Below are 19,567 nucleotides of genomic sequence, written 5' to 3'. Positions count from 1 at the left end.
CTTCCAAAGTGAAAGACAAATTAGTGAAAGTTATATTATCTCCTAAATTGGTTCTCTATTCTGGTGTTGCCACTCGCTCAGAGTCTCCTTAAAATTGTCTATCTTACAAATAATACCCAGAGTTGTAACATAATTGTATTGTTGTGAGGAAAATCTGTCTCAACAGAGCATTTTTTTGCAAAGTTTCCTGATAAGCATTGTAGGATGTTTTTATTAGCTTGAAGGACATTAAACTATATTATCCTGTGGTTACTAGGGTAACAAGGAAGCCTCTGCTTCATACTAGACACTCAAATTCTCTTCAGACTGTGTCACATCACATATGCTGTGATATTCATCTGCCTGAGGATGAACATGAAGATTGATGAGAGAGCAGAAGTTCATCAAGTTGTTTGCCTCTTCATCCCATTATTTATTTATCTTTTCCTTAAGTTTTAAGTGACTTGAAGCTAGGTGACTGCGATAGGTCAAATTCTTCAAAAAGCAAAAGGCACTATGGAAATGCAGTTCATATCATTTTAGATATGGGCTATATAACTATATAAGATATTTAAGGTCAGACTTGATATTCTGAGGCTCTTTCCAACATGGGCTGTTCTCTAGTCTGTGAGTTCAGGCTTTTATCTGTTTCCAGAGGTATGTACCCAGGCAGTAGTTAAAATCAGCAGCTCTGACTTACTGAAGTAAAAAAGCTGTTGCCTTGATACTGAGAAGCTGTGTGGTTCTAGTTGGATGGAATGGCATGATGTTCCTAAATTCTTATCCTTTGGGAGCAGGTGATGCTACTAAGAAGGTTAAGAATTAATTTTAGGCCTGTTCTTAAAGACTGTAAAAGTGTAATTCTAATGAGCTAGAAAAAATCCTATTAGAATAGTTTAAATAAGTTTTGCAGCGGGATTTTTATCAGTGATTATAAATTGTTTAAAGTAATATAAGTGTATTTACTTTGAAGAGTGAAATAATGCTTCATTGGATTATGATCATCTGGCCTTTGGAAGGGCTTATGCATTCGATCATTTATGTTAGCCAAATTTTTTCATTTTTATCTATTTGCTAATAACCTCTACAGATGTAATAAGGAAAAGAGGCTGAAGTTGCTGTTAACTTATGCAGGAGCTGCAGTTAATTTTTGTAAAATCTAGTTGAGTCACTTTGCTTTCATAATGATAGGATATATACCTACCTTGAATTCTATAAGAATAGTTGTCAATCCTTCAACGTAAACCAATAGCTGTAAGTAGCTCTATGGCTTTGGCATTTGTTTCTCAACCCTTTGTGAAACCAGCACTATGCAACTCACTTGTGTGTCTCATCTTCCTCCCTTACCAGCCAATAAGTTTTGAATTCTGTGGTGAAGTTGAACTAAATTAAGTGCTGAGACAAGTTCCAAAAGAGGTTGTGGAAGGTCCCTCGCTAGAGGCTTTCAGCACCCAAGTGTATATGTGGCCCCATATGGGCTGGTTGAAATCTCCTAGCAGACCTTTCTCTGAGCAAGGAGTTGGAGTGGAGACTGGCCTGAGGTTCCTTTAATCCCAGTGTTGCTACAGTTCTAAGTCTGGGAACAATGTGGGATCCAAATACTAATTTAAGTTCTTGCTGAGCTATAGGTGGGAGAGAGATCCTATTAGTGCTCAGCCTGTGGGGAAAAGCTGAGGTATATGCTGAACCCTAATTGGAAACTGGAGAGGAAAATAGTTGAGAGAGTACTGAGCAAAAGGAAAAACTGTAGCTTTACATATCAGCACTGATCAAATCTATAGGAAAGTAGACCTACTTTTGTTACCACAAATCTCTTGCTGGTTTACACACTTTACATAAGGGTAAGATGCTGCTTCAGCTCTCCCAGTTCAAGTACTGCCAATATTTTTTTGTCTCAAAGCTTTTTCTCTAACCCATCTGGAGGCATACACTTTGATGTATCTGAATTGGTACAAATCTACTTGGTGACTTTCTGTCCCCCTCTTTGTCAGCACTACCTTATGCAGTAAGTTTAAATTACATTTCAAATCCTACCATAATTCATATGAAGGTTTGCATTTCAAGGAATACAGTTCCAAGAGAAACGTCTTGTGACAAAGTGTGGATTGCTAGATAAATGGTAATGCATTTATAGGGTCACTTATAGTTTATTAAATTACTGTGTTCATAAAACCTAAGTATGAAACAGTTGGACTCAACAGATTTATTTTATGATGGAGAAGAGACTTACATTGCTTTTAATAGGTATCTGCATTTTTTTCCTTGCCTTTGCAAAGGGTTGTATGCAATCCCATACCCTCAGAGCAAGCTCATTTCATAGAGTCATAGAATGGCCTGGATTGAAAAGGACTACAATGATCATCTAGTTTCAACCCCCCTGCTATGTGCAGGGTCACCAACCACCAGACCAGGCTGCCCAGAGCCTCAGCCAGCCTGGCCTTGAATGCCTCCAGGGATGGGGCATCCACAGCCTCCTTGGGCAACCTGTTCCAGTGTGTCAGCACCCTCTGGGTGAAAAACTTCCTCCTAATATCTAACCTAAACCTGCCCTGTGTCAGTTTAAGACCACTCCCCCTTGTCCTATCACTATCCACCTTCATAAACAGCCGTTCCCCCTCCTGTTTGTACGCTCCCTTCATGTACTGGAAGGCCTCAGTGAGGTCTCCCTGGAGCCTTCTCTTCTCCAAGCTAAACAAGCCCAATTCCTTCAACCTTTCCTCATAGGAGCGGTGCTCCAGCCCTCTGATAATCAAAAATTTATTACAAAACTTTCGCAAGTTTGCTGTATGGGAAACCAGGGAAGAGGAGAAATCTTTCAGTGTCTGTATATGTTTATAGATACCATGAGCTCTGTTGCTTCTGCTCCAGCCTGTGAGACAACATCCCTGGTGTTCTTCCCCAAAGAATCATCACTAGGATCATCACATCTACCCATCAAACCATCACCACCATGCCTACTAACCATGTCCCTCAGTGTCGTGTCTTCCAGTTCCTGGAGGTGTTCGCTACTTTCCTGGTCAGCCTGTTCCAATGCATTACCAAACTTTATGCTGAAGTTCTTTGCTCTTGCCATGATGCTTGCCTAATCTAGTGGCTTTTCTGTTTCTGCTGGCAAGCTGGATGTGCAGAATTTGCTCTGGCGTATCTGTTCTCAGTACTTGTAAAGAACCCAAAGATTTGTGCTGTTACATAGTGAGTTGCTGAGAATAGCTAGGATGCAGGATGCTCCTCTCTTGGAGAGAACAAACTCATCAGGATGCTTGGATGACCTCTGTCACCAAGGATGGAAGGCTTCAACAATAGTTATGTGCTATAGGTATTTGGAGGCTAAGATTGGTTTTCCAGGTGGAGGTCAGAGGTACAGAGTTCAAGGGGACTTGCTAGAAGTTGGGTGGGAAAGCCTGTAGCAGGGTATGGCACTGAGCCCACATCTCTTACATCGCGTCAGCACTCTTCTCATTGATGCTAGTGTATTTTCTGTTATGGGTCAGAGGGTAAAAGTGGTTATGTCTGGAAAGTGAAGAAATGGTTGTCTTGAAGAACTGCCTTTCTTAAGAGTTTAAAGTACAAATCAAAGATAGGTGCTAGTCTCTTTAATTGTAGGATTTTCTGTTTAATTGTAGTCTTTTCATGTTGTATGTTTGATAGCTACCAAAATCCAGTCATGCTCATTGCAATAAACATTATTACAGAACCATTGTATATAGCTTGAAGACATTTAAGGTCAGAACACTAATACAGTCATTAAGAGTAATTTTCTGTTATGGATTCAAAGTTCAAAATACTTAAATATGCAGCCTGATCTTCAAGGTGTTGGGCCATTGCTACAGGTAGTTGTGGCGTTTTTTGAAAAATTAGATGCTCAGAATTAATGTATCTGGAAATTTTAAGCAAGAGCCTTGTATTTAAGCAACCATACTGTGCCTTATATGCTCATAGTTTTTGAGGTAAATAGACTTCTTTCCACATAAACCTGTCTCTTAAAGTATGAGACAGTAACTAAATGGAACTGATACAACTGTGAGGATTTCCAGTTTGTAGGATATTCTGATTTTAATTTTTTTCCTTGCTGTACTGGAAGTATGTCAGAAACAAGAACTAGTCATGATGAAAAAAAAAAAGTCAGATAAAAACACTTGCATTATGTTTTGTACTTGTGGCTATTGCTGCTTAAGTTCTACCAAGAAATAGAAAATTCTTACTTGAAAATTCCAGTATTTGAGTTGTTAAATATGACTACACTTCAGAATTTCAGTAAGATGCTGTTGATATTCTGTTGTATAAGACAAGAACTTTGGCCTAAAGAAGGAACACAAGGATTAAAATATTGTATGCATATGCTCAGAGCGAACCTGCTGATAAGCACGTAGGTGTTGTATGTCTCTTAGAGTCTTTTCAGTGCTGATAGTTGATTACAGCATTAGACACGAATTGCAATGATAGACACTAAGAAAAGCTACATCCTTTAAGGTGAAAGCTAACCTCTTGCTTGCTAAGGTTGTCAGACATCTGAACTGCCAGTGGATGAGAATTGGTGTTACTTGTGGCATGGGCTCATTGTTGCAACTCCAGTACTAAAAGGGCTGCTGGCCTGCCCCTTCCTATGCTGGATCCTTACCTGGAGGGAACTGGATGTCACTGGATGCAATTACAAACATATGTGGGCATCTGTGAACTTGTTGAGGTGGAAGCCTTCCAAAGATCTTGATGATCAGTGATTTTTCTTTAGAACTGGTTCAGTACTTTAGGTGAATGAATATTGAATTCTTCTCCTTTTGGGGTGTGTTGGCAGGCCATTGAATTTCCAGGCTTTCTTGCTGTGGGAACTCTTGCTTAAACTCTAAACTCTACAGTTTAAGCAAGTGAACAAGCTACAGACAGAGATGTTATCTGTGGTCACCTGTGGGAGCAAGCTGAATGTCTGGAAGGAGTTTGTTATTGCTCTGCTCCCATGTGAGATCTTAGATGTATCAATCCTCTAATAAGAATTTCTCTCTGAAGTGATTGGAAATGGCTTGGAAAATTCTTCAGTGCCAAGCATACGTATGTAGATGACATGCATCATCCCGTTGCTTCTGTTGCAGAAAAAGAATGTTGGATTGTTTGGTGTAGTTTGAGTACATGGCCAAGGGTAATATCATCTACTATTCATGTCCCTTGCAAGTTCCCAGCTGAGAGCTGCCAAGAAATAGTGAACTTTGGTTCAAATGCCCTTGGAACAATTGGGAAGCAAATAGAGTGCTTCATTACACTGGCTTTAGTTTCTTTGGCTTGGAAGACAACTGTTTCCTCTAACGCTAACTAGACTATAGCAGTTGTGAGCATGTCAGACAGTTTCAGCAGAACTAGAGTTGGCTGAACTCTTTTGTTAGACTCCGAAACCACACTGGGAAATGTAAGCAAACTATAACAACCAGTGAACTGAATTGGCTTTTTAAAGTATTTAATTGAAGTTGAGTTGATTATTTCCATGTCCAAGTTTCATGTCCAAGAACAGTTTCTGAAGTCTTCTCAAAAGCACTGTGGTGTGGTGGTTATTTATTTTGCTAATATCACTCTTCAAGTCGTTTTACAATTATTATTTAGTTTGATGTCCAGTGAGTAAGTACAATTATCCTGACTGTATGCAGTTATCCTCAGTCTACCCATCTGCAGAGTTTGTTTCCCGAAGGCTATACACAGAGTTCATGGCAAAGCTTAGAATGAAATGTTAGATCCCCGTTACTGCAATTAGGCCATGCACTGTTCTGTATAGCAAAATAATTCATGACTCAGCCACCTAATTGCAGTGGGACTTCCAATAAGCTCTTTAACATCTCCTCATTTATAGAAATGATTTTAAGACTTTTTTTTTTTAGGTGCAAGTTGTTGCTTAAGTAATTAAATCCTTACACAATATAGCTTATGAAACTGAATATTAAATGCAATTAATTGGCAGACTGGAATTACTTGTTTGTGTAAGACTTGTGGGGGTTTTACAGCTGTTAGTTTTGGATTTATCTGAGAATCTGCAGTAACTTCTGTATTGTGGAGGGCTCAAACTGCAGAAACCTACTTATTTTTAGATTTGTGTGTGTGTGTGTGTGTGTGTGTGTGTATATACATACACAGTCTCCTAACACACTTGATTTATGTATACAGGTACAAGTACATCTTCATTAACATTTATTTGTAGAAATCCATGGGGAAAAAATAGGGTTCTGTAGACTGGGTGTGTGCTGTTGATTTAACCCATGATGTTAAAATTCTTAAAACTATCAAAATACAAGGAATCAGGGTCTGGAAAAAGGGAAATGTCCTCTCTGGCTATGTTTCTTAAGGTAAGCAGATTTATTTTTAACTGTTAAGGATTTTACATGAAACATCCAGGGAATTTTGCAAAAGGAGTAAGAAAATGTCTTGGAATAAATTCTATCTCTTGACAAGGAAACTTTAAGTTATGGCAGATTTACTGCAGGCAGGCAAAATTTGCAAGCTACATTACAAAATAATGTTTAGTAATAGATACATATGAATCTGTGAACAGTATAATAAATTAAACTGCTATTTATAGTACTTCATTTCATAGTGCCCAGAACTACTTTACTGTGTCTTTTGGCAAGATTCTTATCACATTTTTTCTGTAACCCTAAAGTTGAAGAATAATTATTTTTTTTCTGACTTTCTGATTTTATTTGTCATTGTTTTCTATAGTATCTTTACCACTTCAATGGCTTTTCTTTTTGAAATAATATGAAAAGTGTCATGAACACCCTCCAAAAAGGAGAGGAGAGGGAAAAAAGCACTTAATGCCTATGAAGATAACAAATGTGGTTTCAAACTGAAGACTCCTCCTGATGATTAGGAAATGTTATCATGGATAGATATCTTTTGTATTTCAGTGGTCTTGGCATTTAACATGTAAAGCTAGAAAGTCCATATACCTTTTTGTAACGTTCAGTGGGAATTAAGGTAGTCATAAAAACAGTCTTCGAGGAAGCGTTTTTTCTTTGTATTTGTTCTTATTATACAGAACATTTCTGCATCTTGGTTGAATGTGTTTGGCTTTGGTGTGAAGCTCAGGCAAAAATCCTAGAAAAGATGCAGGGTTTCCTGAAGATGCAATTAAAAAGCAGGAACCCTTCTGAGCTTTTGTCTTCTCCTATACTGATCTAGTGCCCTATTTATTATTTACTTTACAATTTTAGGGGTACTGGACAATCTCTAGTACAGTTCAAGGAAATGAGATCTATTAGTCAGCTCGAGGTACACTTTTCAATTCTTATTTTCTGTTCCTCATTTTATTATGTTTTCACTTCACACCATCTTTTTCATCTTTATCCTGCGACAGCTCTAACCAGAAATGTGAGAAGTACCTTGTAAATGTGAAAGCAATTCAGATGTGCTGTTGGGTACTGCCTCTGTTTTTCCCTTTCTGAATAAAGCTGGAGGTAGAAAAATGCGAGGTAAAAATCTATGCGGGTCATTTACATACCATTCATCTGGAGACTTTCTAAATGTTTAACAAGTTAATTAAGCCGTTACTCAAAGTATGCATATTAATCTAAACAGAAATGTGGGTGTGTGTGCCATGTAAGCTAAGATAAAATATAAAAACTGTTTATCATTGTGGCGTGTGAGGCTGCGTGGTCAGTGGTGCGTAGCTGAGCTGCATTAAACATTTAAAGTCTATGTATTTCCTGGCTCCATGTGACTGCAGTGTCCATCCCTGGGAAAACCAAGGTATTTACTCTGGCCTCAGTCCCAGAAGCTCGTGAAGATGGATACCACCAGGGTAGGTTTTTTAAGCACTGATTTAAGTTATCTGGGACTGATAAGTATGTATTGGTATAGTGATAAGTATGTATTCTGTACTGAATCTTGCCAGTAGTGACATCCTAGATCTGATGATGTTTGACTGCTCCAGTGTTGTCTGTGGGGCTGCAGGTGATCTCAGCTGGGTTCTACCTTCAGGAGTTGATGCTGCTTGGCATCCATCATATTGGAGCTTAAGCTGGCAAAGTCATTTAAGCAGGGTGAAGTACCTTGTTCTTAAAGTATGTTCTGCAAATGCGTGTAATTGATCTTGCAAAAATTTGTTCCCGAGGAGGTCTTGAAAAGTCAAATCTTCCTGTGCTACATCTGAGTATATTTCTTTTAAGCTCCGCTGTGATGTTTGCCCTAGAATACATACTTCACTGCACTGATATAGAGGAACAGGCAGCAGTTCTCATTTTCACATGGCCCTCATCCTTTTCATTAGGAAAGATCAGTGCTGCTCAAAGCTTTACAGCAGCACTGAGAAAATTGGATTTTTCTGTTCCAGGAATGAGAGGCAGCAATGTTCTGCTTCTCTGATGTGAAAGGGACAGGTGAGGGAAGGGGCTGCCCTGAAAGGTGAGAGATACACAGCTCCTGTAGGGGACAACTGCCCTGTTGCACACCCCAGGGTGGCAGCAGCAACAATTTCTGTGTTTTTCAGGCTCTAGTTTAGGTAATGGGATTTTATACTGTTTTTATTCTGCTGATATAAAATCAGGTAGGTATATACTGAGATGGAATTTGCTGAATACTGATACAGAGTAGAATAGAATAAAGAGCATGCTGTCTGTTTTGGGACTGTGTTTGTCAGTAGGTTAGACCCAGCTTGAAGCTTTTGGAAGGATTTGTGGATTCCTGGGCTTGATTTTTGTAATTAAACAGAAAGGTTCTGCATTGCTGTTTGGGTGTTGCAGGACAGCTTTTTCTTGTTCTTTTTCCTTTTATAAAGAAGCAATTTTCATGTTGGGTCACTAAAATCCACAGGGTGAAAAGCCTGTGGGGAAGAGATGTTCTTCTTCCCTTCAGATTTCATTAGAATCACATAGTTCTGCTGCATTTGACAAATAGCCCTTTCTTGTTGCGGGCCATGTGGCTGCACACCATCCTGGTTGTTGCATGCCAAAACCCAGGCATTGCAAAGTAATGAGAATGGCAAGTGGTATCTTCGTTGAATTTGGGCAGAGAGGAGCATAATGAGGTTCAGCAAGGGCAAAGGGCAAAGGTCCTGCACCTGGGGAGGAATAACTGCATGCATCAATACTTGTTAGGGGCTGACCTGCTGCAGAGGAGACCTGAATGTTCTGGTGGGCAACAGGTTGGTCTTGAGCCATCAATGTGCCCTTATGGCCAAGAAGACCAGTTGTATCCTGGGATGCATTAAAAAGAGCATGGCCAGCAGGTCAAGGAAGATGATCCTCCCCCTCTACTCTGCCCTGGTGAGGCCACATCTGCAGTACTGTGTCCAGTTCTGGCCTCTATTCAAAAAGACAGGGAACTTGTTCTAGAAATAGTCCTGTGAAGGCCTACAAAGATCATAGAATTATAGAATCACAAGGTTGGAAAACAAGAGCATCTAGTCCAACCATCCTCCCATTACCATTGCTACCACAAGCCTCTAAACCATATCTTGTAGCTCCTCATCCAGACGCCTCTTGAACACTGCCAGGGATGGTGACTCCACCACCTCCCTGGGCAGGCCATTCCAGTGCCTGACCACTCTCTGAGATTATAAGTTTTTCTTTATGTCTAACCTAAATCTGCTCTGGTACAACTTGTGGCCATTTCGTCGGGTCCTGTTTGTTGCCTGGGAGAAGAGGCCAAACCCCTCCTTACCCCAACCTCCCTTCAGGAAGTTGTAGAGTGCAGTGAGGTTTCCCCTGAGCCTCCTTTTCTCCAGACTAAACAATCCTAGCTCTCTTCAATCTCCTCACCAGTTTCATTGCCCTTCTCTGGACACGTTCCAGGGCCTCAGTGTCTTTCTTGTAGTGAGAGGCCCAAAACTGAGTACTCCAGGTGCAGCCTCACCAGTACAGGGGGATGATCACCTCCCTGCTCCTGCTGGCCACACTATTTCTAATGCAGGCCAGGATGCCGTTGGCCCTCTTGGCCACCTGGGCACACTGTCAGCTCATGTTCAGCCAAACATTAACCAACACCACCAGGTCCCTTTCCTCTTCACATCATCACATCATCCAGCCACTCATCCCCAAGCCTGCAGCACTGCATGGGGTTATTGTGGCCAAAGTGCAGGACCCGGCATTGGCCTTGTTGAACCTCATCCCATTCACCTCAGCCCAGCGATCCAGCTTGTCTAGATCCCTCTGAAGGGCCTCCTTACTCTCAGGCAGATCGACACCGCCTCTCAATTTGGTGTCATCTGCAAACTTACTGAGGGTCACTCAATCCCCTCATCTAGGTCATCAATAAAGATATTAAACAAGATGGGCCCCAGTACCGACCCCTGGGGGACACTACTTGCAACGGGTCACCAGCTGGACTTAACTCCATTAACCACTACCCCTAAGGCATGGCCCTCTAGCCAGTTCCTTACCCAAAGAAGGGTATACCAGACCGCAGGCAGCCAGTTTCCCCAGGAGAATACTGTGAGAGACCATGTCAAAGGCTTTGCTGAAGTCTAGGTAGACTACATCGACAGCCTTTCCCTCGTTTACCAGTCTGGTCACCCAGTCGTAGAAGGAGATGAAGTTGGTCAAGCACAACCTGCCTTTCATGAACCCATGCTGGCTGGGCCTGATCCCCTGGATGCCACGCATGTTCTGTGTGATCTCACCCAAGATGACTTGCTCCATTACTTTCCCCGATACTGAGGCCAGGTTGACAGGCCTGTGGTTCCCCGGATCCTCCTTACAGCCCTTCTTGTAGATGGGAGTCACATTGGCAAGCCTCCAATCCTCTGGGACCTCTCTGGATACCAGGAGTGCTGGTAGATGGTAGAGAGCAGCTTGGTGATGAGGGACCTGGAACACTTTCCATAAGAGGAAAGACTGAGTGACCTGGGACTATTGGTAAGAGATGGAGCACAGGAACAAAACAAGAGGCACTGAGCTCAAACTGAAATGCAAGAAGTTCCATCTGAACACAAGGAAAAACTTCTTTACTGTATAAGTGACAGAACACTGGAACAGGCTGCCCAGGGAGGTTGTGTATTCTCCTCTGGAGATATTTAAAACCCAATGGTTTTTGGTGACCACGAGGGGCCACCTGCCCAACTTACTCTAGGGATCCTGCTTTAACAGTGGGACTGAGCTAGATGATCTCCAGAAGTCCCTTCCAACCCCTGTGATTCTGTGACCTCCTGATGCAGGAGGAGTGGCAGTAAAGACAGTCTTGAGCCAGGAAGCTTGTCTGTGCCCAGCAGACATAGGTTTGCCCAGGATCTGGAGTGAGGTAGGAAGCTCTGGAAGCTTTAGGGTTTGTGTGGTGTTACCAAAAGCTGGGGCTGTAGAGCCTCTGACTGGAGGTCAGCAGGGGTGGATATGGAACCCCATAACTTCTGCTAGAGCCTTCTATGTCTGAGATGGCACTGTCCAACACTGTCTGTCTGTCATCATCTTGCTATATGGAGAATATAACACACAGACATCCGGTCTGGCAGGACTGGTACTGAAATGGAGATAATAAACCCATACTGCAGCAAGTCTTCTGCTTAGTATCCATGGACTGGAATATTGTGATGTTCCAGTCTGCATTCAGTTTGATGATGAATAATGCCTTTTCTGTATGAAAAATCATATTGTGTGTGTGTGTGTGTGTATTTATATGCATATATATTTATGTATGTTTTGAATTTATATAGATTTTAAAAGGCACGCTGAATTTATGTGTACTTTATATATTTGCTTTATAAACTTGACTACTCAAAAATGAGGTAATAAAGGATGTGTTTTACAAAAGCCAACCTTATTTTTACCCGTTGAGGAAGAATTTGACAAGGCAACATGAGTATTTTGCAGAAACTTTGTTCTTTTACACAACTTAATGTTATGAAGTGGTCATTGAATGAATGTGGATTATAAGATACATAAAACTATTGACTGTAGGATTTCAGTCTCTTTTGAAGTGGTGAAGGTAGGCAGTGAACAAGGCAAACACAAGCTGTAAAGGCAGGAAAAACCAATACAGAAAAATGATTCTGTCTATTCTGTGTAGTAGCTCCTAGATGATCCTGTGCAAGTAAATTCAATTATTTTTTTTTTATATCTATCCTGTCAGCTCATCAAGTCATCTTTGTGTCCTCCAGTACAAAATATCTATCTCCATCCCTTCACTTAGATGCTGAGCACTCATAGCAAATAGTGCCTCAAATCCTTGGTTAGTTGCCCACCTTTTCTTTTCTTTTAGGGTTCTTAAACCTTTTTGAGCACTCTAATATTTTAGTGGAGCTGTCTATAAATCTGCAACAAATGTGTGGGCTTTTTTTCCTCATGTTTCTCAGTAAATTGGAGCGATTGTACAGAAGGAGAAGAAGTGGTGTTGTTTTAACTGTGGCTCATCCACTTTGCAGAATGCTTCTCAAGTGACTGCTTTGAATTTCTTCCTTTTTCTCACTTGTAAAATTGAGACAATAGAGAATATCTAGAAGAAGTAGAAGAAAGTTTATGCTTTGGGGCCTTTAGATATCACGACATACAGTGAAGCTGATCCTGCTTCCACTGAAGGATTTAATAATGTACAGCGAATAAAATGAAATTCATGCACCTGGGTAATAAAGATTAAGAAATACTCAATTGTTGAACACCATCCATGTAATTTAAGACTATGCTATCACATGTTTAAATGCGGGAGGACAGATTTTCAAGATCCTTTTGTGTGTTTTGTTACTTAATGGCAACTTAGCTTTCCTAAGAGTTCCAAAGGTATCATTGTGCTGAATACTGTGTATCTAGAGAGTAAGAAATGGATTGCATCTGTTCAGGTGGTAAATGAGGATAGAATAAATGGTGAAAAAGTGAAGGGATTCCTTTACAGTTAATGACCATGGCCTTAGACTCTAGATTTGAGTGGTGTGCTCAGAGTTGGCAGAGAGTCATAAGAAAGCTTAAAATTTTACTTGCATCTTATGACATGCTCAGATCAATTTTAGATACTGAGTGGTGTTAGAAGTCATTGTCCTCATACCCTTTGACTTGGAGCCCACAAGCCTTGTGTCAACAGGAGCACAGAGGTTCTGTTTCCATGCAGAGAGTTGACAGCTTAATTCTCTCATCTCTGGGTTAGCACAAGCTGTAGGGGTACCTGCACCAGCTCCACTCTGCTGCCCTGCCTGGGAAGCAGGACGAAAGAGGTAAATAGTTGATACATAGGTGTCACGTGTAACATCATAAACTCTGCAGGTAGTAGCAATGAGTGTTGTCTGTCCACAGCTTGGTCTTGCTCAAATCCTTTGACTGATTTGAGTGCTACTAAGCTAACACAAAATAGAAAGTTGGGTTTGTATTAAGAGAGAGCCATCTTATTTCTCTCGAATCTTAATTTGGTTTAAATGTTAAGAACTGTAAACAGTTTTTTCTCTCAGTCCTTGTTGCTTTTTTGAGAAAACCAGTGTTGAGAGCGTTTTGGAAATCGGCCCAGTGTTGTCTTCTCTGTTATGTCAAATATGTAAATTAAAAACCTGACTAAATATTTGCCTAGCTCCATGTCTAAAGAAGGGTTTTCTGCACGTGAGGACAGAGGAGAAAAAATAGTAAAAAAACAGGCATATTAATTAGAAGGAAAAGGCAAGGATCCCCTCACAGGGAGGTGCAAAGTAATAAACTCCTAAGAACTGTGGTAGTATTGCCTGGTATTTCTTTTTCTTTTCAGCATGTATAACTGGCATAACAGTATGAATACTGCAAGAAAAAGTTGTATCTCCTGTATTATCAAATGTGTGTTTTTATATATCACTACTTGTGTATGTAGAAAATACTTGAAGTGGGCTGCCTGAAATTTCAAATGAATTTTACTGGCAGTTTAGTTTTCTGTCGTTTATTGCTCATCTGAGAGTTCTGTATATGCCAATGGTAGATGTGCCTTTGAAAGGGAGAATGATGCATCTCCCTTATTGCAAGCAAGAAATGCAGTATGCTGCCTGTTCACAGAGAAGGAAGATGTAATGTTGGAGAGAGACTTGAACTTCAGTCTTGTTCTTGCACCCTGAGATGAACAACATGGGAAATATGATTATAGTACCTGTTTTTGCAGTGTGGAAGAGCTCCAGGCAGGTTTCGTGGTGGAAGGCAAACTTCACCTAAACTTCAAGAAAACTCTGGGAGAAAAGATGTGCAATAAATCACTAGAATGCATAGGATATGTAAAGCATTTTCTTCAGTGTAAAAATTTCATTGCTCAAATGTCTTTCATGTTGGGTACTGTTTGCAAATAGATGCTTACACATTTGAATATGTTCTTCACTGAAATATAACTATCACTGTGGATTTTTTGTTTTTGTTTTTTTAACTGCAGGTACGAGAAGGTGCCTGTAATTCTGGTTGGTAATAAAGTGGACCTGGAAAGTGAGAGAGAAGTGTCATCGAATGAAGGCAGAGCCTTAGCTGAAGAGTGGGGCTGCCCTTTTATGGAGACCTCTGCTAAAAGTAAAACAATGGTGGATGAGCTCTTCGCAGAAATTGTTAGACAAATGAACTATGCAGCACAGCCAGACAAAGATGATCCATGCTGTTCTGCATGTAATATACAATAGCATTAAAAATGACCTAACCTGGACTTAAATTTGAAGAAATTTTGTAAGGTGGTAAAACTGTCTACTTCACTTCCTGGTTTGTGGGTCACTTGAAATACATCTGTAGTGAAGTAGCAACATTAACTCAGAGCTGAGCATTGAAAGTCAATCACTGACTCTGAATATAATTGGGTTCAATGACCACATCTCACCCATTTTTCCCTTTGAGCACCTGCAATGTTATGGCATAGCCAGTCGATCTACAGGGTCGTTCCATTTGAGCGTACGTGTTATCATGTCCAAAAGCAACGACAGCAACTTTTTGCCAAGAAGTTGGAAAGCCTTGGAGATGGGAAACTAGAGCAGTGAAGAGGATGTCCTTGAAGACCATTTGCAACTAGCAGAAGTGCAAAAGGAGAGCTAAGTCTTTGAGCGTTTAATTGCTGTGCTTTAGGACGTGCGCTATCACTTGTGGCCAAGTTTGTTCAACTGTGTTGATTTCACCTGAACTTCTGACAGTGTTAGAGGAAGAGGTTACCAGAGACCTATATTGTTTGGATTTTTTTCAAAATTGATGCTATTATTTCTACACTTTATCCCACATCTTGAAATAGAGTACATCGCATCAGTGAGTGAAGCAAGAGGCAAGATCTGCAAACAGGTGACAGGTGAAGAAACAGTATGGCATTGGAATGTTTTAAATCTTTCGTTTTGCTGCTCAAAAATGGAGGATCTCTTCAGGTTTTGGTCTGCAAAAAGCCAAACAAACCCTCTGTTTACAAAGCAGGAAGCATCTTTATTTATCACTTTACTGAACCAGGAGGAAGCAACTGTGATGAAAAAATTGCTGAGCCTTACTAACAAGGAACACTTTAATAGATTAACTAGTACCATCTTGTAAGGAAAATTAAGCCATGTTGCATCCATATGTTCCCTTCTGCAGAAACCTCATGGGACAGTATGAACATCCTGCATTTTTAAGTTTGTTAAAGACAACAGTTTTTTCTTGCCTTTAAGGGCTACGTTCTCTGGTGGGACCCCTAACTAACCTTTGAAAAATCAAGTTTGCTATTTCATAGCTTTAATGAGGAAAACTTAAATTGGATATCCATGTAAAATCATTCAGTTCAGAGCTGAAATAGTTACAGTTATGATTCCTTAAGTGAGTGTGGAAATGGCTCTTTAATTGCCTGAGACACACTATTCAAAGGTTGCCCCAATTATTTGAGTGTTAAATGGTGGGAGCAAATATTTTATTTTGAAAGGATGCTCGAGCTCTGGCTTGCTAGTTTCATAGCAGTGAAGTATTTATCATTTGCATGACTAATGGCACAAAAATACCTATTCTGAAGTCTTACAATCAAAGTATAGAGAAGTTTTCAATCACAATGTTTAGATTTTACATGCTGGAGAGATTGTCTTGAGCTGGATCTCTTATAGGTAAAATTGGCCATAAAAATACAGAGTCACTGAGCCTGTGGTCTAAATAACACCATGCGTTCATTAGTTTTTCAATCTTGTGCAGTAACAGTGTAGTTCCTTGTGTTTAAATGAGTGAAAACAGGGGTGCTGGGCTGTGTGTGTGTATGTTGAGTGTGTATGTGTGTGTGTATATGACCCTTAGAAATGCTGTAATTGGAGTTAGGTTCGAGAGTTTTGCCTTCATCTGCAGAACTGCCTAAAAATGCTCTCATCTTCTACAAAGGAAACTTTGTACAGCACACTTAGCAGATTTTCATATACATTCTTAACGTTTAAATTGTAGTTCAGTGGATAGTAAGCAAAGGAAATCACATTAATCGAAGAGAACGGACCATCTCTGCCCTTAATTTTTCAAAACCTTTCTGCAACCAATGGATCGAAGGGCATTAGATGTCACAAAACATCATGCCTTACTCGAACGTGAATATAGCCCTTCTTCCCATCTACCTTTTGGAACTTTTGTTACTGTACTTTGTTCTCCTTGAGATATTCACACCGTTTATTTCTGGCATCTGAATGCCCACTTTGGGTGCTCTGAATTGCCCTCCTAGAGGCACCTACCTCTTTCCATTGACTATATAGCAAAGCTTAGGCTTTTATCTTCGGTCCTCTGAGTCACTTCTATGCCTAAACTAGATGGTATGAATGTTCTCTTCCCCCTCCCTCCCCCTCCCCCCCATCATCCTCCCATTTAAGCCACCATGCTTAAGCAAGGTTTCAGATACTGAATTGGTGATACTGTAATTTTTCAGATATCCAGTTATTGAGCAGCACAGCCTATCTGTAAAATAGCTTTTCAGTGTGAGATCCACTGCATAAGCACTCAAAAAAGAATTAAAAGCCCCATAAAACTTAGAAGTGCATGTTATGCAACGTTATTTACAGAGGTGTTAAAATCTTACCTCGTGAATTGTTCATCGGCCAAGAAAGTGGCGTGAAGTACAATGTGAATGGCCTAACATGGAGTTGATAATATAAAACAGATAAACAGATGAGCTTCTAATGTAAGAAAAATTGCACAATGAAATTCCTAACAGAAGATATTAATGAAAATACACCCTGGTCTTCTTTTTACATTACACTTTCACAATTTCTGAAACTTAGATCTGTGTATGCTGTCATGCAATATTGCAGGGTGGGAGGTGAAGGGGGGGGGAGCGTGTTGTTTTTTTCGTATAATTCTGAGGAAGTAGTTATGCACTATTTGTATTTCCACTAATGTGAAGATAGTGGAGCTTGAATCAATGACAGTTGCACTTGACAAAGATTTTTTCCAAAATCCAGGGGTAGCAGGAAGGTAGGTGAGCCACACAGCACTTCTGTGGCCGCCCCGTGGGACTCATGCTTGTTGTTTAATTTGTACCCTGAAAGGATTACCAATTACAATCTTTGAAAATTTCTTATAACATGCCTTAAAATATTATGATTTGTTCCAAAGACCCGCTTTTTCTTTTGGCTGTTCTTGTAGAGCTTTGTCCTTTTCTACAAAAACAGCATTTCTCCTTTTTTTTTTTTTCCAATTGTGCTTTTTTTTTTTTTTTTTTAATGTTGCAACTTTTGTTCTTTTAAGCTATGATAGTGATAGCAACTGGTTCCTCTTTCCCTTAAAAGTGCACACAAGAACTGGTCCAAACAAACGGAATCAAATCAAGAGTATTACACATAGTTACTTTTTTTACTGTTGTTTTTGTTCTCCCTCTGCCCCATCAGAGCATCAAAAGGACTTGGTGACTTTTTCTGTTCTGGTTCTAGCCTCTCCCTAACCCCAGTGCTACAGTTGCCATTACTTTTCTGTGGGAAAACTACTGGTATTTGCTTTCCTGTATAGAATGTTGCCTAAAGATGTCAGCCATTTGGTTGGGGGGTTTTGTGCATGTTTGTTTTTTACTTTGATTTTTATTTTTATTTTTGCCAGTGTGCCGTCAAAGCACTGGTTAGGCTTTAATTGTGAAACTCCGCAACAAAAGCCAATGTTTGACGACTGCAGGAGGCTTTTATCTGCATTGTTGTGCATCTGTTGATTCTTGATCAGGGTTTGAAGAAAGACTGAAGTGGGTGCTGGAACCAGGCTTAACGCTGTTGATTTGGAGTTTCCCAGAGGTGAATTAATGTATTTCACAGATAACTGTTGAGCTCTAATACAACTGGCAACTTAAAAAATGGGGCAACAGTTTGTTTTGTAACGATGTCAGTTGTTAAAACCTTGATGTTTCAAATAAAACAAGAATTGTACATAGAACTCAATGCAAACTCAGCAGTTGTATTTGGAGTTAAATTATTTTAACAAATAAATTTATTTAATGAAAACTCCCCTGTGTTGTCCATTTCGATTTGGTCACCCAGAGCTCACCCAAAGCTTACTGACGCAACGCAGTAATTTTGAACGTGCTGTCTATTCTGCTGGGATTCAGCTGAGCGTTTCTTGCCAACATGCTGCTCTTGTACATATTAAATAGCAATAAGAAAGAAGTGAGCATAGTTTCATTTTAACAGATGGGTGCGCACGTCAGTTTAAGTTATATGCTTGACAAAGAACCACAACAAAGGTTTTGTTTTCCTACTTTCTCAGATGGGTTTATGCTGACAACTGTCAGTAAGACTTGGTATTGTTTAAGATGTCCATCTTGCCATGGCAAAAGAATGTTTACCATAAAACGATAAAATGATGCATGACCTTGGTCAATATATGATGATTAATATCCAGTGCTCTTTTTATAGCAGTGAGGTTGTAAAGGGTTAAAAGGGAATTGTTTGTTATATCAGCTGTTTAATTGATGAGCGTTTTCGCAGGCTTTCATCATGGTACAAAAGGAGTTAGTGTTAGAAAGAACTTCAAATACAATTAGCGTTGAAGAGATTTATAATTGAACAGTTGAGCTATTGCTAACAGGATTATTCTAGCTAATTGGCAGTGATCAGCAGTTACATTTTAGTCATGCCAGTATCACTGAAATACGCTGTTTTCAGTAATGGCTGGTGCTTGGTGGTCTCTTGGTTCCATGTTGTGCATGCCGTAAGGAACATGACTTCTGAGGCTGGGACATCTTAAAAGGTCTTAATGCTATGGATAGATATAGATTAACACTATAGATAGAATAGTGTTTATCTTATGCTTTTGATTTTCTGGTGCATTCTGTGAAATGGTTCTAGTGGAGCTTGTGTGGGTGGATCTTTACAGTCCCATTAACATAAAGGTCTTTGTGCCCAGGAAGATGTGTAGACAGGGGCAACAGGAATTCATTGGGCTCTTTCTAAAGAGCTCCAAAAGAGAGTCTGCAAAATATGCACTTCACAAATACTCAGTAACTAGAAATCTGGGTGTCTCACTCTTAACAAATGCATTCCTTGAGCCCTTTAATTATAGTAATTATTATTTTTTTAGTTACTGCAGGAAGCTAGTTGGCTCTGAGAAAGCTTCTTAAAGTATTTTAAATGGAAATGAATGTCTCACTATTTGTCCCCGATTAATATCTGTCTTACAGGTTGTAGATGTAATACTGTGTATTTTCTCACACTGGAGGTATTCGTTTGACATAGTGCTACATGCACAGTACTTCTCTGCTAGTAGAAGAGTGCTATGTAGCTAGTGCTACATAAAAAATTGGATGGGTGATCACACTCAGA

At 40.0% G+C, this 19,567-nt stretch overlaps 1 protein-coding gene across 1 annotated transcript in view; it reads left to right on the top strand.

Moving 5' to 3' along the window:
• RAP2A (RAP2A, member of RAS oncogene family) overlaps window positions 1-18,250 on the top strand; it is a 33,660-nt gene extending 15,410 nt beyond the window's left edge. Inside the window, exon 2 of the mRNA XM_085215613.1 lies at window positions 14,245-18,250. Coding sequence (XP_085071739.1) covers window positions 14,245-14,482 — 238 coding nt within the window. The 3' untranslated portion in view covers window positions 14,483-18,250. The remainder of the gene's footprint in view (window positions 1-14,244) is intronic.
• Window positions 18,251-19,567: the final 1,317 nt, after the last annotated feature.

The sequence above is a fragment of the Meleagris gallopavo genome, chromosome 1 (genome assembly GCF_905368555.1).
Source record: "Meleagris gallopavo chromosome 1, MGAL_WU_HG_1.1, whole genome shotgun sequence".
Taxonomy (NCBI): Eukaryota; Metazoa; Chordata; class Aves; order Galliformes; family Phasianidae; genus Meleagris; species Meleagris gallopavo.
The sequence above is the reverse complement of the archived record's forward strand: the minus strand, read 5'-3'. Positions and strand labels throughout refer to the sequence as shown.